At 49.5% G+C, this 21545-nt stretch overlaps 8 protein-coding genes across 8 annotated transcripts; 3 read left to right on the top strand and 5 right to left on the bottom strand.

The window, feature by feature from the left end:
- Window positions 1–3741: 3741 nt before the first annotated feature.
- CDV56_109275 (PT repeat family protein) lies at window positions 3742–4009 on the bottom strand (the record flags this gene model as incomplete). The annotated part of the gene is made up of 1 exon (XM_026762894.1): window positions 3742–4009. A coding segment is annotated over one exon (268 nt), but the record flags the coding sequence as incomplete, so codon positions are not given.
- Window positions 4010–6342: 2333 nt separating this feature from the next.
- On the bottom strand, window positions 6343–7065 carry CDV56_109243 (uncharacterized protein; the record flags this gene model as incomplete). Its single annotated transcript, XM_026762862.1, has 1 exon — window positions 6343–7065. One exon carries the CDS (start codon window positions 7063–7065, stop codon window positions 6343–6345), a length of 723 nt encoding a protein of 240 aa, XP_026617061.1.
- Window positions 7066–10037: 2972 nt separating this feature from the next.
- Window positions 10038–11458, top strand: CDV56_109202 (uncharacterized protein; the record flags this gene model as incomplete). The annotated part of the gene is made up of 4 exons (XM_026762821.1): window positions 10038–10312; window positions 10393–10819; window positions 10876–11235; window positions 11285–11458. The coding sequence occupies 4 exons, from the start codon at window positions 10038–10040 to the stop codon at window positions 11456–11458; spliced, it is 1236 nt and encodes a 411-aa protein (XP_026617060.1).
- Window positions 11459–11785: 327 nt separating this feature from the next.
- Window positions 11786–12334, top strand: CDV56_109191 (cysteine-rich PDZ-binding protein; the record flags this gene model as incomplete). The annotated part of the gene is made up of 3 exons (XM_026762810.1): window positions 11786–11959; window positions 12059–12182; window positions 12249–12334. 3 exons carry the CDS (start codon window positions 11786–11788, stop codon window positions 12332–12334), a joined length of 384 nt encoding a protein of 127 aa, XP_026617059.1.
- Window positions 12335–12684: 350 nt separating this feature from the next.
- On the bottom strand, window positions 12685–13825 carry CDV56_109174 (mitochondrial 54S ribosomal protein mL46; the record flags this gene model as incomplete). Its single annotated transcript, XM_026762793.1, has 3 exons — window positions 12685–12987; window positions 13050–13720; window positions 13780–13825. 3 exons carry the CDS (start codon window positions 13823–13825, stop codon window positions 12685–12687), a joined length of 1020 nt encoding a protein of 339 aa, XP_026617058.1.
- Window positions 13826–14320: 495 nt separating this feature from the next.
- On the bottom strand, window positions 14321–16318 carry CDV56_109153 (CAF1 family ribonuclease; the record flags this gene model as incomplete). Its single annotated transcript, XM_026762772.1, has 5 exons — window positions 14321–14895; window positions 14951–15590; window positions 15641–15867; window positions 15929–16021; window positions 16084–16318. The coding sequence occupies 5 exons, from the start codon at window positions 16316–16318 to the stop codon at window positions 14321–14323; spliced, it is 1770 nt and encodes a 589-aa protein (XP_026617057.1).
- A 653-nt stretch (window positions 16319–16971) lies between these two features.
- Window positions 16972–18359, top strand: pex26 (the record flags this gene model as incomplete). The annotated part of the gene is made up of 2 exons (XM_026762749.1): window positions 16972–17420; window positions 17486–18359. 2 exons carry the CDS (start codon window positions 16972–16974, stop codon window positions 18357–18359), a joined length of 1323 nt encoding a protein of 440 aa, XP_026617056.1.
- A 251-nt stretch (window positions 18360–18610) lies between these two features.
- Window positions 18611–19961, bottom strand: CDV56_109112 (uncharacterized protein; the record flags this gene model as incomplete). The annotated part of the gene is made up of 2 exons (XM_026762731.1): window positions 18611–19121; window positions 19183–19961. The coding sequence occupies 2 exons, from the start codon at window positions 19959–19961 to the stop codon at window positions 18611–18613; spliced, it is 1290 nt and encodes a 429-aa protein (XP_026617055.1).
- Between the last annotated feature and the right edge of the window lie 1584 nt (window positions 19962–21545).

Raw genomic sequence — 21545 nt, 5'->3', positions numbered from 1 at the left:
CTCAGCGGCAGGCTCAGCGGCAGGCTCAGCGGCAGGCTCAGCGGCAGGCTCAGCGGCAGGCTCAGCGGCAGGCTCAGCGGCAGGCTCAGCGGCAGGCTCAGCGGCAGGCTCAGCGGCAGGCTCAGCGGCAGGCTCAGCGACAGACACGACGGGTTCAGTGGCAGGTTCGACGGCGGGCTCTGCAACGGATTCGGCAGCCTCTGTCTCCTCTATGTGCTTGGTGGCTTCTTCTGCGGACGGCTCCTCAGCAAGATCCTTGGTGGGGACCTGCTCTGCTGTGATCTCCTCTTGTGGCTCACTGACTGCGGGCTGTTCCGCGGGTTTCTCTTCTTCTTGGGCTTCCTCGACCGTAGCCGGGGCTTCGGCGTGCTTCTCCACAGCAGGCTCATCGGCCGAGGGATTAGGAGTAACCGCTTCAGCGGCCGCCTCCTCGGCAGCTGGTTCCTCGAAAGTTGACTTCTGAGAGGGTTCTTCAGAAACTACGTCTTTAGGACTCTCATCGTGTGCGGCAAGTTCATCAATAACAGGAGTGGCGACAGCCGCTTCGGTCACAGCAGGTTCTGACGGTGCAGTCTCCTCGACAATGCTCTCAGCCACTGATTCCTTAGGGGCTTCCTTGACGGTGGACACATCTTCCTGCTGCTCTTCAGCCGCTACCACCTCGGTAAGTTCATCTTCAGCAGGGGCCTGAGTAGTGGCTTCCTGCTCAGCAGGTTCAGTTACCTCACTGGCCTGCGGCTCAGAGACTGGTTCCTCCGTCGCGGGCTTCGAAGAAACTACTTCCTCGGCAGCAGAAGGTTCCTCTGCTGTCACGTCCTTAGGGGCTGCCTCTTCAGCGATCTCCTTCTCAGCAGCGGCTTCCTGAGCAACCGCGGTTTCGACAGGTTCTTCAGCAACTGGTGCCACGGCTTCGGGCTCCTTGACTGTCTCAGGCTCAACGGCCTCCTCAACCGGGGCGGATTGAGCTGTTTCCACGGCAGTTGGCTCTTCAATAGTCACTTCAGTGACCTTGTTTTCTTCAAGAGGTTCGTTGCTGGTCTCCTGGGCAGCGGCTTGTTCAGTGGTGGGCTTCTCGGAGGGGCAATCCTTGCAGAGAGTAGGCTCGTCAGCGGGCGATTCGGACTTTTCAGTAACGGCAACAAGTTCTTCAAGTGCCTCCTTCACTTCAGGTTCCTCGGCAGGAGCCACCTCAGGAACTGCTTCCTGGGTAGCAGTAACTTCGGCAGCCTCATTGATGGTCGACTCTTCGGTTGCTTGCTCTCCGGTGGTCGCGATGGGTTCTTGGGCTGGTTCAACAGTGGCCGGCTCTTTCGCTGCAGTTTCGACCTCGGCAGATTCACTGGCAGGTCCAGGAATGGCCGTCTCAGCAGCTGGTGCCTCTGGCGCCTCGGGAGCAGCAGCAGCTTCATCCTTGGACTCAGCAGCTTTTTCCTCGATTGCTTCGACCTCGGATTGGTTTGCGAGTTCCTGGGTAGCAGGGTGTTCCTCAACCTCTGGCTCTTCAGCTTTTGACGCTACCGCAGGCTTTTCGCTCGAAGCAGCCTCCTCAGTCGCAGAAGTTTCAGCGGCAAAATCTGGGACTACTGATTCGCTCACTTCCGATGGCTTGGAAGACTCTTCAGCAACATCCTGGGTGAGCGGCTTATCAGCCACGATCTCGGTAGCAGCTTTATCTTGAACAGGTTCTTTGACTTCTGCTTCGACAACGGCTGGTTCTGGCGCTGTTCCGGTCACAGGCTCTTCTTTTGCAGCCTCTTCAGTTGTGACTTCCTTGGGAGGTTCCTCGGCGGGAACAGTTTGATTTGGCGTCTCCTCGCTGACTGGGTCTTTGGCAGGCTCCTCTGCAGCAGTGGACTCTTCCGCTGGTGCTTCGATGTTTGTGGAAGGTGTCTTCTCAACAGCAGGTTCTTCCGCTGCCTGCGCTTCAGGTTCCTCGGCGGCTACCACTTCAACGGTCTCGTCCTTAGCTGGTTCCTCGGTCTCCTCGGTCGAGGTAGTTTGAACCGCAGGCTCGTCACTGACAGGTTCCTTGGCGGGTCCTTCAGTAGCGGTAGACACCTCCGTATGTGTCTCAGCCTCCTTGTCGGTGATTTCTCCTACGGCTGCCACTTCGGTAGTGGATTCCTGTGTTGATTCTTCGGGGTGAGGTACCTGAATTGTCGGCTCATCAATGACAGGCTCCTTGGCGGACTCTTCGATAGCAGTAGGCTCTTCCGTGTGTGCCTCAACGTCCTTTTTGATGGTTTCATCAGCGGCTGGCTTTTCCGTTGCCTGTGCCTCGGGCTCATTGGAGGCTGTCACTTCCGCAGTAGGGGCTGATCCCTCTGTGGAAGCGATCTCAACAGATGGCTCCTCAACGACAGTCTTTTTGGTAGGCTCTTCGGCGACGACAGGCTTTTCTGCAGATTCCACCTCAGGCTCCTTTGCAGAAACTGCCTCAACTAGGGTCTCCTTAGCCGGTTCTTCGGCAACAGCTTCCTCGTTGATTGGTTCCTTGGAGGATTCTTCAACAGCTGGCTCCTTTTCAGCGTCAGAGGCAGTCTCTTCGACCTTCTCGGTTGTCGATGGATCGGTGACAGGGTTCTCTGTAGCAGCTTCCTTCTTAGAATCTTCAGGAGTCTCCTCGGGGACGGAATCCTTGATCGGTTCCTCAACAGCGGCCTCGTCGGTAGCCAAGTGCTCGACACCGGAAGCCTCGACTGGTTCCTCGGTCGCCTTCTTCACCTCGACAGACTCTTGTGCTGGCTGTTCATCCACATGGTTCTTAGAGGGTGACTCATCCTCGATGGTCGTTTGAACCGTCTCTTCAGTGATAGGCTCCGCGGGCACTGTTTTCTCGGAAGATTCTTCGGCAAGTGGCGCCTCATCAGTGGCTGTCTCTGTAGGGGCCGTCTCGGCCTGTGTCGGTTCGGCTGAAGATGGATCGGCTGTGTTGGATTCCGCAACAGGCACTTCCTCCGTCACTGTTTGCGTGGGCGTAGCTTCTTCCTGAGGCTTTTCGAGGGCGGACGCTGGCTCTTCTGATTCTTTGGCGGCTTCCGTCTTTTCTTCAACTGCAGCAGGGACAGTCTCAAGTTCTTGCGGCTTCTCATCTTTGACCTTCTCAATCTCCTCTGAAGACTCGGTCTTCTCGGCTTCAACCAAAGTGCTGAGAACCTTTTCAACCTTGTCTTCTTCGTCGTCTTTTGCCGTTGTTAAAGAAGCCTCAGCCGCCTTGTCTTCTTCCACTGGCTCCGCCTTCTCCGCAACAGCATCATCAAGTTCTGATCCAGGAATCTGCTCAGCAGAATGTGTGCCGTTGGTCTCAGGTTCTGCGGTTGTGTTTGAGGCAGGCTGTGTTCCGGCGTCCTTCTGGGTGTCGCTCTCCTTGGATGTCTCGGAGACAGGCTCCTGCTTCACCTCGTGCGCCGTGGGTTCCGACTGAGCGGGGAGACCTTTCTCAGCAGCCACAGGGATATCAGTCTCCTTTGGCACTTCATCTTTCACCGTCTCGGTCTTCGAAGAGATTTGCACCTCGGACTCCTTCGCGATTTCCTCCACCTTCTCGCCGGTGCCATTCTCAACAGGAGTTTCGCCTTCCTCCTCGACAGCCTTATCTTCCGCAGCAACAGGCGCCGCAGCGGATGAACTCAAGGCAACAGTGAGGAGATTGTTGACGACGCCTTCGTCGTCAGCAGCTGTAATTACGAAATTAGTCAGTTCCGAGATCCAAAGTACCAGGCCCAGAGATAAACTTCGTACCATGCTTAACATCCTCATCGTGGAACCACGGACCGTCAGAACCCTCCCTGAACCGATACTGATATTGACCTTCGGGCAATTCAACATCCCGGGAGAAGAGGTATGTCGTAGTGGACTTCCCGTCCGCATCCGTGTGCTCTATGGGTTTGGCGTTGAGTTCCAGGGGCTCCCATTTGGGATTCGAGAAGGTCCCCGCAACGTAGATGGTGGGGGTCTCCGTTGGACGACGGATGGAAATAGTGACGGTCTCTCCATTGGTGAGAGCCATTATGGTCATAAAGGTCGTAACAGTCGTTAGGTATCACAGACAAACAAAACAGGAAAAGAGATCAAACGCGAACAGGATTGGAAAACAGAGGACTTTATCGAATCGACTCTTCCACGATTGAACAAAGTACCCTCAAACAGCAAGAGATGAAATAGTATACAGTGACGCGCGGTAGTTGGATATGACAGAAACCTCTCAAAATGAACAAGTAGACAGGAAGATGGGGTGGTGGGAGGTTGTGAGAGGTATCGTCAGAGGGGTTGTAGGACCAAGCGTAGATTGGTCCGATAAGGGAGACTTTTTAGAGAGATTGCGAAAACAAACAATCGAGGGGGGTCAGACGAAGAGGTTAACTAAAGGAGATAGATGAATGAGGAGAAGGAGCCAGGAGCCAGGAGTGCAGGTGATTCACAAGAGAAAAAAAAAATGCGGTCCCCACGGAAAGCAAAGGACGGATGGAGAGTCCTAAGCTGTATGTCAAAGACGGTTAGAAGCTCTCACGACTCGGGCATAGTACCACAAAAAGTAGCACGACTGTTGGCCGTTAGTTCTTACTATGCAGTTAGTTAGCGGGGCAGCAGCAGTTGTCACAGTGATCAGGCCCCGCCCGTTATTCGGGTGCTGCCAGACTGAGCTAGCGGTTTTTCGAGGTGAATCGGATGTCATGGAGTAGTCTAGCTGTAGCAATAGTAGATAGGGGATAAGGAAGTCACGGAATGAGAACATCTTGAATTGAATCCTGATCGACTCGGACTCCTTCAGAGATCAACTGCAGATACATCGAGTCTCCGCCAGCATCAATGAATATGATAGCATGTTTCTACATCCATACAAACCTGCCTAGGTCCGTAGGTTACTGATAATTTTGCGCAGATCCTTAGACTAAGCCATGAAGGCTCGGGACTGGCGCCAGAACAGAAAATGCGGTGAGTTGGCGGCTTCCCTGCTGCCAATCACATTCCAAGTATTTTCTACATAGAGAAGATCAGGTTGCTTTGTATGATATCCTGCTTCTAAAGTTTACTCTGTCTGGTTCTCACAGGCCTGCAATAGAATTTCACTAAGGCATGTTGTGCACAATGTTCGAGTCAAAGGAAGAGAAATCTCTTCATTCAAGAAAAGGGGAGGCATGAGTGGATTCGGTATCAGCAAAATAATGGTGTGTGGCGCCATACAGTCCCATCTCTACTGCTAGTGATTTGGTAGGACCCTCTATTATGCCATCATGTCATGAGATAATTTCATGTTATTATTGCATTATCCAAGACAAGGACATTTGAAGTACAGTATGGAAGGATCTGATTCGGCCAGTCCCTGAACTACCTACCATACGGATAGGTAAACCATGGTTCCCAGAAAGAAACTTCAGTATATGCAATGCAGCACTAAAGCAAACCCTCGTCTTCCTCCAGACTCAGTCGCTACGGGTATCCATGTGCTCATACGAATAAAGGGGCTCCTCTATGAGTCAAACCTCCAACCCACATCTCGATATTCTCGTCACCTCCTTTCTCCTTTATCCTTGTTGCTATTTTTGCTTGTCGTCTTCAATGCTGTCGGCGTGGTGGATTTCTCACGAGCCATGGAACATCTTCCTCGGTTATTTGTCCAACCGACAGGGTGGTCTGCGTAGCCCTCTTACTCAGAACAGCCCGTGTAGAGTGGCTGACATTTCCATGCGGGATACTCGATCAGTCTATGAGAGAAACTCTCTATCTATCTGCATGGCACTGCCTATTGTCTGGTAGACGATCTCGCGACCACCACGGCAATCCTGGTTGCTTTAGCGCTGTCGATCGTCGCGTAGGTGCTGCAGGTGTTGATATCTGATACGAAATAGTGTACAGACTAGGAAGTACCTTGTAGAAGATGTCAATAAGACCTAAATAAAGAGTCATTTATGAATCATGACTGACACTGTAGGAGAGACTAGTACTAGTTAGAGGCTTAATAGATGCTGCTCTTAACCTAAGAATATAATGTAAAGGTTGCTGTCTATTAGAGATCAGTGGTCCCCTGTCGAGCCATTTTTCATGGCAACCTCAAAAAGCAATGCGATGCAGTCATAACGAAAACCACAAAATGAGACGGAACGACGTTTATTAGCACAACAATGAGAAGTTCAATCGCACAAACCAGGTCGCTGGGATAATAGGACACAATCGCAAGAGATCTCGGAAACACCGGTGCACACCTCTAACAGCATAAAAAGCGTCCTGAAAACCAGAAGGAATCATCACAAGAAGAACTGCAGGCTGCGACCACACCAACAGAAAAAATGAGGACGAAGGTATCTTAAAAGAAAACATAGAGTAAAAAGAAAAGCATTGACGTCAATATATCTCCAAATCCTCAAATTCCACCACCAACCCTTCCTCAGAGCCGGCCGTGCCGCTGCTGCCCGGCATTGGACCGTTCATCATCGCCCACATGGTGCCGTTCCGCGAGATATTGGTCGGGCGGCTAGCATATACACCCACATGGACAAACTTGTCTTCTACCCCGTAGAAGAACCATGTCACTTCTCGTAGCTTTTTCCACGTGCAGCCCACAGCACCTGGTGTCCTTGCAAAGGGTAAAAGGGTTGGAATCTGATACCAGACCACAAGTGAATGACCAACGCGCTCGAACTTGATCCGCAGAGAATGCACCGTCGTCGGTCTATTGTCAGGCAGACAGAGGGGCGACACACACCAGTCAGCTCCGTCAGCCGTTGCACTGACTGAGGATGCGTTCACTGTCCCCGAGCAGAATTCCATGCCGGCTTTGACCCATTTGCACGGCCGCAGAGACCGGGATATCCCGTGACGGCTTAATGGCGCCACTGCTGATATTGGCGCGTTCTCTGAGGAGAATGACTGAGGTGCGGCTCCGGCGAAAACAACGATGCCCCCTTGATCGGATTCCATCTCCCAGTCCGCACTCACAGTGACTTCTGCGACCACGAAAGGGTTTCGTAACGTAGTGAAAACGATAGGCGCCGTAGCAGTGTCTCCATTGGGTGGCTTGCGCCAGAGATCCGTGTTAGGACCGGCAGTCAGAGTAAAGTACTCCATGCATTCTGGGAGTGAGAATGTTGAGGGTAAATTCAATGTACTGAACGAAGAACCATGAGGAGGCATTGTCTCTGAGTCGCCTGGCTGGCCAAGAGTCCCAAATTAGGTAAAATCTGCCTTTTGAACCTTTTACTCAGAGTCAAGCCCTGTCTTCCTCAATGCAAGAGTTGAATTTGGTGGCAATTCCTGCGCTATATGAGTTTTCGAACAACAATAGCCTTGAAGTCGTTCTGAATACAAGATGGTGATGAAAGGAAAAATACAGAGAGACAGAAGGCAAAGGATGATCGGGTTATGATGGAGAACGGGTTCTCGTCACAATAAGAAGCAAGGGAGGGAGCTATACTTCTCTCTCCACGGGGTCACCCTATGCCGCGATTGAATGCGAGCCAAGGATCCCAATAGTATAATGCGAGGGTGAAGATTAAGATCAGTGGTGAAGAAAGAGCGCAGACATACCCAGTCTCGGCGCAATGGAGCAATCAAGCTAGAAAAAGTAAAGAGACACTTCGAGAAAAGAGCAAATTGGATTGAGCAGGCCGCTCAGATGCCGAACGATCGAAGACAAAATTCGACGTTGTGTACTCGACAGCACGATACAATTCGAGCAAGGAGTCAGAATCCAAAGCAAATATAAACCTCAAGTTCTCAAAAGTGACCTTGATTCGAAACGCGATGTTGTCAGAGGCTCGGGAACAACTCGAACGGCTCTATTGCAGATGATGAATGATTCTAAAGATCCAAATCGAGTCATCATGTAATCGCAAAAATGCAGAGAAGAGCCAATTTATAGAGTCAGGGGAGATGCTCTGCTTCTCTCCCCCCCTTAACTGGGTACGCTCGATTCGGACGAACCGCTGTGCTGGGAACAGGAAACAGGAAAACATTGCTTTGTTGGTCCCGACATGTCGGGTTTCTGTGTTCTAGCACTTCTTGCTTCGATCTATGCCTCGATTTTTCTTTCAATTTCCAATGTGTGTGTTTTCTGTGATGCTGATTTGCCATTCATGTGTAGTTCTGCCGTCCAGTTGCTGCAATGCAGTTCACGAGTGGCGGGTCAAGCTGCAGTTCTTGGGACAACAAACAGCCCAGCAGGTTTACGCAAGTGATAAGTTGTGGGGGGGACATCCGATCCCGAACAGCTGAAAAAGGTAAAACAGTCAGGGAGCTTTGGTTCTGAGATTGGTCTAGTTTATGGACCTTTTGGCACAAGCTGAGAGAAGAGAAGGAAATCTAGTGGAAGGGTTTGTCAAGTGTGGAGGGTGTTAGTTGCTATTTATTTGTTTCGCCACTGCCAACACAACCCTCTGCCACTCGGAGTTGGCGATATCATCGTGCCCATGTGCTCAGAGCTGAAGTCAGACTGATTGTTCACCATTATGTCTTACGCCACACTTGACGTCCGAGTTCTTCAACCATTCTGAGTTCTATCTTGCCATCGCGGTCACTGAAGCACAGCCATTGCCAAGGGGACACTTTTGTGGCTTGTCCATTGGACGGACATTGAAGGATTTAGCCACAAGAAGCGGATTCGTCTATTAATCGGAGTCCTCGTTTCTTATCAAGGGTTCCCAGTCTTTGAAATCTACCTTTTTGTCCTCTTCAACCTGTCGCAAGCTTGCTTGTTCTTGTCTTGGTTGCTCTCAGCACACAGAAGAGCACGAGCAACTTGATCCGAACTGGCTATTGCAGGTGAGTATGAGTGGCTATCTGTGCTCAGTTTGAGCGAAAATGGCAACTAATGACCTTCTATGTGTCTAGATCATTTGTTCAATGTACAGTAATACATCCAGGTTTCATTCAAGCGATAAGCATGATACACTGGTCTATTCTGCCTCTCGGAGTCGATTCAGAAAACGACACTACATGAACGTGAAATGCCACATACTCAAGCTTTGATGTTCTTGAGAACACGTGCAGTCAAATATCAAAAGATGATCAAGGGTGTAAATCCTCGAATTGCATTGACATATTTATGATGCGGGCATGCCATTTCATGGCCAACCAGCAGTTCGGCACTCCGGCCGCATATATGTCGCTCAAGCAGAACGAGAAATCAGTTCCCTAGCATTGTCAACAAACGGACTACATGGGGATCTCCTGGAATATTTGGGCAGGAGCTTTAAAAGGTAGCAATAGATTGTCTATGGACATAGAGCAGTGTCGGCTCGGGTTCGAGCTCATCTTTATTCAATACACCATTAGGAATCGGTAATGGCACACGGCTCAAGTAATAACACCTTGAGACTCCAAATAAGGGTCGTTCCTAGTGGATCCTGCCCTATGTTTTTGAAAACTTTAAGTTAGCCTGTAAAAGCCTTCCGAGGAAGATTGAGATAGCGAGCTCCCGGCATCAAAATAACGATCAGATTAAGAATTGAAGAGGTATGTGAAGTCAACTTATAAGCGACGAATAGTATCAACCAGTTTTTCTATTCTGTTCCCTTATTGACAATGGCTGTTATCGGACTTAGTGAGCGAAGCCGGGCAATTTGGTTCCTCTGGCTCTTAACTCCTCTTGGCCTGCTGAGCGCCTTACAATCTGCCAAGCAAAAACAACCTTCGAAAAGAGGCTTGAGAGTTGAAATTTTGATGCCATCTGGGCCAAAGATTTCCACAAACTCGCTAAACTAGACCCGAATCAACCCAAGCGTGACTATGTTGAAGTGCGATCTTCGTGTTTTTGCTTCCTCATGCTCTCCACGGCCCAATAACGTTTGTGCTGAGCCCCTGGGACCTCGTATCCCCAAGTCTGAGCCTCCAGCCGTTCATTCAGCCTCGTCGGCAACAGAAACAATTGCAAGCCACAAACCAGCATACTTTTTGAAGCCCAACTCCCTATCCGAACACTTGAAAATGAGGTGCCGTCGCTGTTTCTGTGCCGCGTCCTTCAACAACTGTCCACAACCTTTCGAGAGAGACACGTTATTTGCGCGGTCATCCTCAACAGAGAGCGTGTCTAGAAGCTCATCATGTTGTTACCACGAAAGTCTAGGGGCTCGCACTCCTCTAGTGGTTATTATTACTCCAGCAGTAATGACTCGCCATGGAACGAAGAGATCACATTCTCGATGGACAGCCTCTATGCAAGCAGATCATACTTCATTGCACAGCTTGTTTTCGAGTTCCTCACACTGGGAGTGCTGTTTCTCTTCCTTTTCAGCTGTTTCTTCATCAGACAGCCTAAGGCGCTGCCCAAGACTCTCCCCAAGAAGGGTCTTGTCTTCGGGATCTTGAGCTATATCCTGTGAGTAGAATAACCGATTCTCTGTCGCAAGAGAGAAATAAACCAAGAAGACGAACCTAAGTTCTAACTTTTTTCTCTAGCTCCGAGCTCCTTACAATCCCTTACCTGTTCTTCTATCTTTGCGAGGTCACAGTGAAGCAGAGCTATGTGGTCATGTTGATGCTCCAAACGATATTCTGGCTTCTGGCCCTGTTTCTCATGTTCTACGTCTTCTACAGAGTCATCCAAGCATATCTCAACCGAATTGCGAACGGTGGCAAGACCTTCCTTCCTGTCTCCATACTGCACTGGATTTTCCTGGGTGTTTTGGGGATTCTCATGGTGGTCAATGCTGCCATGTACATTGCTCTCCTCGTCATGGATGTCAACGGAAGCTACAGCCAATGGCAAATTATCGGACACTACCGCAGGATCGTTGAGGCTCGCATCATCATCTCATGGCTGATGTCTCTGGAGATTCTCGTGTGGACAATCTTCATCATTGCGAAGTCGAGATTTAGCAGCAAGGTATGCGCGAGCTTGTTATCTAATCTCGTGCCTGTCCGCTAATAGCCTTTTATCAGACCGGATCTATAACCCTTGCTTTGGCAGGCTTCTTCCTCTTCGTGTTTTCCCTCGAGCAACTAATCGTGACAATCATGTACAATTTCGAAGCGAAGACCCCGCCTCTGTATTTGAACTTGGCCACCTCAATCGTTGCCTTCTTTTGCACAATCGGCATATACTTCGGTCTCATCTTCTGCTGCATCCAATGGTGCAAGGCCAGCAAGATCTATTCTCAAGAGCATGCTCAACATGCCCAGCTTGCTCAGCCTCCTCCTCCCCCTCCAGCACCTTACGCTCCCATGTCCTCATACCAACCATATCAGCCGCCGTCACCACAGCCCCCTAGCCATCCAGCACATTCCGGCTACTCGAGCCCTGTAAGTGGTTACTCGAACCCCGTGAACGGCAACGGACAATTCTCTCCAGCCGAGCTTCACAGTGAGAGCGATGCTGGATCGCATGGGCTTCCGCCTAACCAATCACACTATCCTCACGCGTGAAAGGAGGGATCTCAATAAGATCAGTCGTCTTTCTCGCAAGAACAACTTTCCTAATGCTATTCTCATGATACCATTTGCGTTGGATATTTTCTCGGTTTGAGTTTTCAGCGCTCTAACAATATTGAGCGATGAGTCAGACATAACCTGTCTCAACTTTTCTTTATCATTGACGAAACATACGCTATGCATATAATATAAACCATCTATTAAAATGAGAATAATTACAAAGACTTTGCATATAACATTTACGCCCACTACAGTAGTCTGCACAGACCAGCCACGCAGGGTGCATTATAAGCCAGTGCCGCCACTCTCCACCACCCTGACATCAAACCCAAATAAGCGCAACCCAACCTAGACTCTGAAGCAACAACCATCAGAACCACAACAACCACGAACACGAAACACAAAACACAAAATAAGAATCATGGTCTGCGCAAAATGCCAAAAGAAACTCAAGTCCACGGAGCTGGCCACACCAGGTGTCAAACGCAAAAGTGAAATGTACTATGGCTCGCCGGCGACGACACTAGGCGGTGGCGGCGGAGCTGGCACTGCTACGAAGTCCAAACCGACGTTGGGAAATACAGGTATCGGAAAGGTATGTTCTGTTCTGTTCTGGTTTTTTGTCTCTGCTTTCGCGCTGTTTGTGTTCGATGGTACAGTGATATCCAAAGTGATCAAGACTAACAATGCATAGAGTAAACTGCTCAGCTCCAAGGCCAAGAATCCATATGCGGCTTACTCGTCGTCCTGTGAGCTCTGCAGGACCAAGACGGAGCAGGGGCGGAAGTATTGTCAGCGGTGTGCCTATCAGAAGAATGGTGAGATCATCATCCTTGATTTCCTAGTTTGATCTGTGCTGAAGCAGTTGCTGATGTGACCGATAGCTTGTCCGATGTGTGGGAAGAGTCTGGCTGGGAAGTCTGCAAAGGACCAGCCCGTGGTCCAGGGGCAGAAGTTCAACTTGAAGTGACGCAATGTGTTTCAGGTTTTTGGGTGTCCGTCTTCAGCTTGGTTTATTGTGGTTCCATTGGGATAGAATGTTAGGCGTGGCGTTTGGGTCGATTTTACTATGATACTTCAAGAGAAACCCAGATAATGAAGCTGGAACAATGATTGAGAAATCAGAAAGCTAGTTATACATTTCATACTACAGCAATATATGCAATTCAGTGACCTATAAGTGGAAACGGTCAACACTCAACCCAAAGGAAATACTCCGCGCAACAGCTCTATCGATACAAATCTTCCTCCAGTCAAGCCAACGATAAAGATTATGGTAAATGCGATAGACGAGATTCTCTGTACTTCGAACATAGGCATTTACCGCTCAGCCAACATGTTCTTGATGTTACTGTAGTACTGCGGGAGCACGAATTTGGCAATCTCCTCCTTCGCCAGCCACTTGAAGTCCTGGAGGTTCTGCACGTTGGCGGACAGATCAGCCTGTCCAGCCATGATACGACCCTTCATGAAGAATGTCTTCTCGCCGAAGCATTGTTGGCCAGTTGCTGGGTCGGTCTTGGGGTGTCGGAAGTTGTAGACATGGTGGCCAACAGGGTGATAGCCAACCATCCAGGTGTTCATGTTCAAACCAGCAGATTGTGCAAGGGTACGCTCAGCGGCCTGTGCAGGCAATCAATTAGTATGCCAGGATGGCCATGCGCTCGATTTCAGACACTACTCACCAGGCGAAGGGTCTCCCAGGTCTCGACCGGCGAACTGGGGAGTTTCCAGAATCCCTCCTTGGTCTGGACAAGAAGATAGAGGGTTCTCTGCAAAGCCCGGTTCAAACTCTTCTGGTCGTTCTTCTGGTCCGCCTCCGTCACCCGGGGGAACGGTCTGGGAATCTCCTCCTTCTTGCTGGTATCTTGAGAAGTGGCATTGACAGTAGCCTCTGCATCCTGCACAAGCATCTCAATCTGATGCTCTGGTTCGGACTCAACATCTCCGACGAGCAATTCGTCGTTCCATGCTTCCTTCGAGTATGCGTTATACTTGCCGATATCGCGAGCGGGCGTTTGACGCTCCCGAATCTTACGCTTCCAGTCCTCATCAGCCGGAGTACCCCGCTTGAAATAGAAGTATTTTGTAAAAGGAAGTGCCAGTCGCTCGTTCAACCGTTTCTGGTAGAAGAAGTACGCCTTTTCGAATGGTGTGAGATCGCGGGTGATTTGCGGAGGACGAGATAGGACCACGCCGGCCTTGATTATGTGTGTAGGCTTGACGACGGGGAAGGTAGAGGCAGATGTTAAAACGGTTTCTGAAGCTGAACTAGGCGCAGCAGTGGAGGCATGATTGCGGCGAACGAATGTCTCTTGACAGCTTCTGCAGACTCGGGAGTCGACTATTGAAGGCCCTGAAAAAGAAGTCAGTGAACAACTTAGACCAAGTACATAAAAGTCGATTATTGCGTACTCAATACAGACGCTATGCGCCTGGCGCCATTGGGTCCTGAAGACATTTTTAAATGCAGCGACTGGACTCTGTCCTCGTCAACAAAGTCCGTCTCCGATAATTGTTAAGAAAAGTTGGCGGTCACCTGTCTGCCGCGGAACCGCGCTAGTCCCGCACGGGCTAGAATATCAGGTGACCTAGGCCTTTTTCCTCATTTTTCATCCGCGATCTCTCCTGTTTCTTTCTTTTCTCTCCACAGCACCTTTTCCTTATCGTCAACTGCGTTATGATTCTTCTACAACCAGTCGATCATTTACCGGTGCTCAGAGAGAGTAGGCGGCAATTTTCGCTAGCGGTACCTTCTTAATTCAAGGTGTACTGTTAGATAGACGCTGCGTACATTCTGCTACACTGCCGATTTTGGGGACATTGTAATCGACTATGCTTTGGTATTGGTGACGCCCTCGCGCTCGTTCCCGTTTCCAATCGATTGACATCTCTATGTACAATCAAGAGAGCTTTGAGCTATGCGTAGTTGGACTTTTGTACCGGTGCCTGGAATTCACGACGCGCCCATCACGCACACTCTTTCCAATGTGCCAAATACTCGCAACTTGTTCCCGTAGACTTTCCAGAACTCGGCTCCCAGTCGAGGAATGAGCTCGCCATTAGCAGCTTTCTGCATGACCTCGACAGAATCGCTAGGGCCCAATGACAATCTACGGTTATCAATGGGTATATTACTGTCGACTTCATCCATGGCCTCTTCAATTTCTAGTAGATCAAATCTCGTCCCGAGGACTCTGGTCTTTGGCGCTTTGAGAGATTCTGTGCCGCTTGATCTCGTCTTCTGCTCAGAAGTCTTCTTTGCGCTTCCGGGACTCATTTGGAATGTGCCCTCAGCATAGCTCTCAATTGCAACCTCCTGATACGTTTGCTGGAGGTTCGAGGTGTCTTGAGCATCTTTGGTGGACTTCCGTTGCGGTAGATCTACCGGGCCCGAAGACTCTGTGGACGCCCCTCCATCACGGAGCTGAGCAGACAGCCTGATAAAAACTTGAGCAGTGAGCAAGCTGTCGTAGCCTGCTTCATGTTCAATCTTCTGAGTAGTATACTTGGAATATTGCGGGTGTATGCCTATTGTCTTTCTTAGCCCTCAATTCGAGCGGACGATTAAGGAAGTCATGCGCACTGATTTTCGGGATTGCTTTCTTAGCCAAATTATCATTCAGCTCTGAGAGCGATGACCTGGGATTGATGGAACCGCAGTTATGTGTGGCCATGTATTTGGTGTCCATCAAGACCGGGAACAGTTCATGCGCCATCGATTGGAACTCCTCCACTTTGTGTGGAAGTGGCCCAAAAAAGCAACGGCAAAAGTAAATAAGATCTGAGAAAAGGTTATGGCCAATAAGAACAGGCCGATGCTCTTTCAATCGCTGCTTGAGTTTTTCTGAGAACTCCTTGAGAGGATATTTGGATTCTACAGCGGCCGAGCTCGCCATGATACCCATGAAGTAGCCGGAATCGAGATTGGTCAGATCACCCCCAGCTAAAGCCTCAGCTACCCATCTAAAACCTGTCTGCTTCCACGTGCGCTCCTGAACTCTCGTCATTCTTTGCTCGCGGACGGATCTCTCACGTTCCTCGTTGTAATCGATGATTTGGATGAAATCAGGTTTGCTGATTGTCACCAGTGAGGGATACTCCACCTCTATCAACTGGTGAACAAGCCTTTTCTGAAACCTGTTCAAGGCCGAGGGCAGAGACTTGGAGGACTGAGAAACACCGATGCGAGTTGGCGGTGGGATGTTCAGGTACTCTTCACGTATCTGGCACAGTGATTAGCTTCATCAAAGAACCCAGTGGAGGTTCGTCTTACGGCTCCCAGTTCAAGCCAGTCATCTACGAGACGTCGAACCGCTTTTAGGAAAGCTAATGATTCATGTTCAGTCTCTTTGACGTCAATCGAAGTGTGCATTGCAACGCGATCACGTCTTTCGATGGCTTTGGCAATAGCTTGTTCCTCTTCCTCCCGAGACAGGTATTGGACGCCCTGTTTCAAGACGGAGTCGATGCTGAACTTGTTCTCGAGTAGGAACTCAATAGCTGTGCAGATTTTGTTAAGCTTTCTATGTCTGTAACTAAGACGACAATCGACTGGACATACCGCCGCTTTGCATGGACCAGTCTCTCTCCACTTCTAGTCTCTTGTCGATAATCGGATTTAAGTATACGTTGTAGGGTTTCAAAGTATACGAAGCTGTCGACGGTCAAAGTCAATAGTCAAAATTCACAATGAAGGGTAAGAACTGAAGATCTGACCATTCTCAATATCCTCGTGACAGATTGTCAACCCGACCTGTAAGATCTGGTACTTATCGGCTGAGTTCTTCACTTCTTCGTAGCGATCCTGGAGGGTCTGGGATCCTCTGTTTGGGTTCGAAGAAGCAGTAGCAATCCCAGAGAATTCGAAGTCCATGGATACAAAGCAGCATGTTGCCAGATCATCCAGGATCCGGGGAAGATGATAAGGGAATGATTGAGCTGTTACGTCCATCTTTTCAGTGGTCCGGCTTCTGGACTAATCTATAGGAGATCGAGAGCTGGGAGAGATGAAAACAAACAGAACAATGAAAGAAAAGAGTTCAATTAGGAGGAAGAGAACGTTCCATCAGTATACCCGACTGGTTTTAATCGGAGTGTTGATCAAATCAAGGTGGATGAAGTAGCGCCTGTCCCCGATCGACAGGTACTGAAGCAAGCAAGTCTCGTGAGCTCCGCGAACTTCTTCATCATCAGTGGGTTCTCGCTCAGATATGTTCGATCCAGCAGCGAGGATTGAATATTCTTTTTGCAGTCGCAATGTCGAAGAACAATCAGTTTCCTGATGGTTAGTTTGATAATCAAGATCATGATACTCCGCAAACTAACTATTTTACCAAATCCGCATCCCGTGACATCAGCAAGACCCCAGACTGAGGCAATGGCCGAGCCGAGGGAAAGCAGTTAACCCCAACTCTGTCATTCGGAGTCTAGCGACTAGCAACCACCACTCACAAGCTTTATGCATCCTTGCGACAGCTTCAATTTATGATATTTACCCGACTTTAACACTCCTGCCACCATTGTTGAAACTTCTCAAATCATCCATTCCTTCCGACTTTACATTGATTCTTTCTCACTGATCGCATTCTCCGCTGGCGGTGAACAATGGCCGAAGATGGGTCGTACATGTCGACGTCTCAGTCGCAACTTTCATCCTCCACCTCGTCTCTGTCTCCCTCAAAGTTGTGCTCAAGGACATACAAGAAAGCTTCAGGACTCTTCCTGACACGACGGTTGCCAGAGGCCTTGGCCGCTCTTGAACCTGCCATAACTGTTCCGCAAATTCATGATGAGCGATACGTCAATGGTGACGACTCAACGCCGCCTATCGCTTCCGCCCAAAGTACCTGGAGAATCAAAGTATGGAACCTATATATCACTCTCTTGAGTTCCATTGTCGACTTGGGGCCTGAGGAAGGGAAAAATCAATTCGGTCAGAAGGAGTGGAAGTCCATCTCGTCTCAGGTGCGTGATGGACAAATTTGGGAGACTGTAGTTCAGACTGGCTACAGAGGGTTGGAGGGGTCTGTCGATGCAGAGGTCATCTATAACCTGTCAGTTAAGCTTCTGCCTCCACCCATTACCCTCTGCACTGACAACTGACTGTTCTCCCCAACAGAGCCACTCTCTTGTTGAATCACTCTGCTTCCCAAGCTCTAAACCAGCAACGACTTGAAACCTACCTGTCCTCATACGGCCAACCCAACCTGGATATCGCAGAGCATCTGCGCAATTCTCCGTCGCAGCATTCTCATCCCGGACCAACCGGCGGCACTGACACTCCGAAAGATTTGGCAGCGCGGGTTAGGATCATTGAGCTCTTCACACTCCATGTTCTTCCCCGGAATGAGGAATGGGATTATGCCAGGGAGTTTATCAATATGAGTGAAGTTCTGGACGAGGAAAGGAAAGATGTCTTTCTACAGACCCTTGAGGGAATTAAGGAAGAAAAGGAACAAGGAGAACTGCGCGCAGCGGCGCTTCAGCGTGAGAAAGACGCTGAATTGGAGAGACAAATGCGTGAGGAAGAGCGTCAGCGAGCGGAAGAAGCAGCAGCAGCCGAACGCTTGGAGCAAAAGAATCACCGACGCAACAATAGCAAGGTAGATTATGGTTTCGAAAAGAGCCGGCCCAACGGCACTTCGAAAGCCAAAGCGGGAAAGCCCACCGACAAAACGTCTGGCAGCAAGTCAACTTCTTCAGGGCGCACTGCGTTGTCACCTCCTGCGTCGTCGAAAAATGTCAAGAAGACCGACAAGCCGGTCAGATCAAATCGAGCTTTGGCAAACGTGCTGCGCAATATTCTGCAGTACATTTCAAAGACCGTTGCTGGCAATCCTCTGTCAATTGCTCGCACGCTCTTATTCATGCTAGGCATTATCGTGGCGCTAAGCAGGCAGAATATCCGTGAGAAGATTCGGAAAATCACTGGATCGGGTTGGCAGAAGATCAAGGGCACTGTGGGGATGGGAGTGAAGGTGAGCTATATTTGACGAGGTGTTTATCACAATTTCCTTGCTTCTCCCCTGCGTTGCAGTGGCCCTTTCCCTCACGCATATGTTCAGAATCTTTGGCTTGCCTTTCCTTCAAAACCCCAGACCAATCCGCTGGTCATTATGTTATATAAGATCTCTTCAGTCTGTAAATGTATGCATCAATCTTTGTGTGAAAGGCAAAGAAGGGATTTCTGATAAACACTTTGGACATGGACTTTTCATCTTATCAAACAAGGAACTTTATCATTCTATTCATGAGCATTTGCAATTACGCCTTTCTGGTCCGACGGTTCTTTCGCAAGTGAAAACACAGCCATTTCGGGGGAATTGACATGGTCGCCGATGCTCTCAACATCCCGTTTCTGGTTTATCTTATTGTGCCACCTCTGCAGCGCATGAACAAAAAAGTGTGCTATACAGATCTGTTCCGTCGTATACAGCAACACAGGCACCGAGGTTTTTGCCTTGGTGTACAGGTCCACTGGGGCCCACATGGCATACAACAGGGGGATTCCCAGCGCGGTGCTCTTCGCGGGACCACAAAAACATACTGCGATAGTCTCCTCGGGGGATATGCGCTTGAATATGCTTCGCATGCCGAATCTGTTGACCGAGAGTATTTCCGGCGGCCGGGAAAGAACAAAACATATGGCAGTGAGGGCAATGTACAGGGCGATGTTGAAGAAGACCACGAACAGGACACTTTGCACAGAAAGAGTTTGAAGTGCTCCTGTAGCGAAGCAAGAGGAGAATGTCATCCTGCCATGGTTATGAAAGTCAGATATTTCGGTTCAATTCGGGGCATGATCATGATAATTACCAAACCATCAGCAGTAAACAAGCGGATCCAAGCTTCGAGATACGATACGTCTGCATCACTCGTTCCGTCTTCTCCGGCCAGGCCCAACGCACCAGCTGTCCTATTACCAGGGGCAAAAGTGCACTAAGGCCCAACTGTCTGAATACATCCTTGTACATCTCACTTAGATCTCCGCTCGCCTGCCTCCACGGATCGAATTCCGCTGTATTGGGGAGCAAGGTGACAGTCCAAGCGGCCGTGATGAAGGGACCTAGGAAATTGGCAATGACAACCTCAACCAAAGCAGCTGCATCATCTCCGCCGGCTGATCGAGTCATAACGACGTTCGAGGCGATGGTAGTCGGTATACAAGCGGTGAAGATATAGCCCGCCAGCAGGGCCCGGTCGACATGGCCATGCGGATCTCCAGCCAATATGATATGCACAACCGCAAGGACGAGCGCGGGGATGAAAATGAATGAGAAGACCTGGACAAGGAAGTGAAGACGCCAGTTGAGAAGATGCGTAAACAATTTCTGGCCTGGGATGCTCAGACCCGACGTGAGGAAAATGATCGCCATCGCTCCGTACAGGATACTATATTCAGATCTGATGATTCCGCCATGCTTGGCTACATTAGGGAAATAGTATGCCAAAACACAGGCGACACCGATACCGATAAGCAACCATTGGTGCAGAAGGAAAATTACGATAGTTTTGCAAATGTACTTCGAGCTTCGCGCCTTCGCCGAGGGATGTTGCTGCTCCGAACTGTCATTTTCGGCTACGCCGTGGTTCATCGCAGTGTCAGTAGGCAGATCACTCAGTCACAGTGCCTTCTGTGAATATCACCGCAACGTAGGGCAAAAAAGTAAATCAACTTCGAATAAGAGATGCGTGTTTGTACATGTTGACCGTGAGTCCCTTTTCTAGCATGCCAATTTATGGGGCGAAAGACGGAGATCGGATCAAATCCGACAATCCTTGATAATTGATAACAGCTTGTGTGGGGTAAAAATGTCGGCTTAGATCAGGCTGAACTGATTCCTGATACTTATACCTCTTGTAGTAATTGTTTTTTGCCAGGAACAGAGGATGTATGCGCATCGTTTGGATCTGTTTGCTTGTGCGTAGTTGCCCTCGCTTCTCATCTCCTCGCAGGATCTGTCTTAAACCAGATATACAGCATTCAGCATAAACTCGATTATCTGAACAACATTTCAACTACACTATGGAAGCATGGATGCGAAGGAATGATGATATTGATAACTACCTAGAAAAGGGGCAACGAAAATGTGAAGCTATCTACACTACGGGTCACATGACCTGGTTGCTATGCTGTAAAATCATCAAATAAGGATGCAGGCCAGTCCTTCGGCTGCAAAATGCTAGATGACCGGTCCTTCGGCCAAATGATATGAGTCGAACTCACGAGGCGCTGCTGGCACAGACGCCTAAACCCCCAACGTTCAGCTCCAAAGATGGAGGGGTTCGGTTCGGAATGAAGGAGAAGAAAGGGGTAAGCGGTCTTATTCGCTGTATCAACTAGATTGATCGAATGGCGTGTTAAATCGATGACGGATAGCCCAGATCGATGATACTAAAAGAGATGAAGGAGAAAGAAATTCTGTGTGTTGCTCGCGCTCGCGTTAAACTAACTATACTATATGGATCTAACCTGATTTGGACAACAATAGCCTGAGGCTCCTATTGTTCGGCCTAAGGCTCCGGTATTCACTGCGGTTCCGGGTCGGTTCCGCTTTGGGCCTAGCGCGGCCACAGTCCTCGGCTGGACCGTGTCTGGCTTGCTTGTGATTGGTCACTCCCCTCTTTTTAGCTCTGATCTCGTTTCGCTAAGGAAGGAATCGAGCCCTTGCCTTTGCCAGAGTGGCTGTCCACTCCTTACATTGTCCGGGTACCCTATCAAGACTTCACGTACAAACCGGAAACTGGCAAGGAAATATGCAAAAATCCGACCATTACCGGTGGCCATGCAATCTTGGATTCGGATCAAAGGTGGGTTGGTACCTTCAGCTGTCTTATGAACACAACCAGAAGTCCCCGGAATCACCAGCTTACCTGGGTATGTCCGTCAGCCGGACATGTCATAGATGACCTCGCATCGGAATTATTCGTCCAGCCATATGACACAGCCGAGCAGATTTCGTTAAGGGTAGCTACAACGAGCGTCCGCACCTCCGGCCGTCCACAACATTCGATCGACGAAGAGGCCTCGTTTCTGGACGATTTCTTCTTGTCAAAGAAAGCGATTTACATGCGTTTCAACGTGTTGTTTCGAATTAAATCCTTTCTACATTATCCCTGATCTCCCTGATCATGTCGACATATTAAACCCGGTGTCAATCTCTCGGTTCGAGTACATC

This window comes from Aspergillus thermomutatus (assembly GCF_002237265.1).
Source record: "Aspergillus thermomutatus strain HMR AF 39 chromosome Unknown NODE_30, whole genome shotgun sequence".
Classification (NCBI taxonomy): Eukaryota; Fungi; Ascomycota; class Eurotiomycetes; order Eurotiales; family Aspergillaceae; genus Aspergillus; species Aspergillus thermomutatus.
This window is presented reverse-complemented; position numbering and strand designations above follow the sequence as displayed.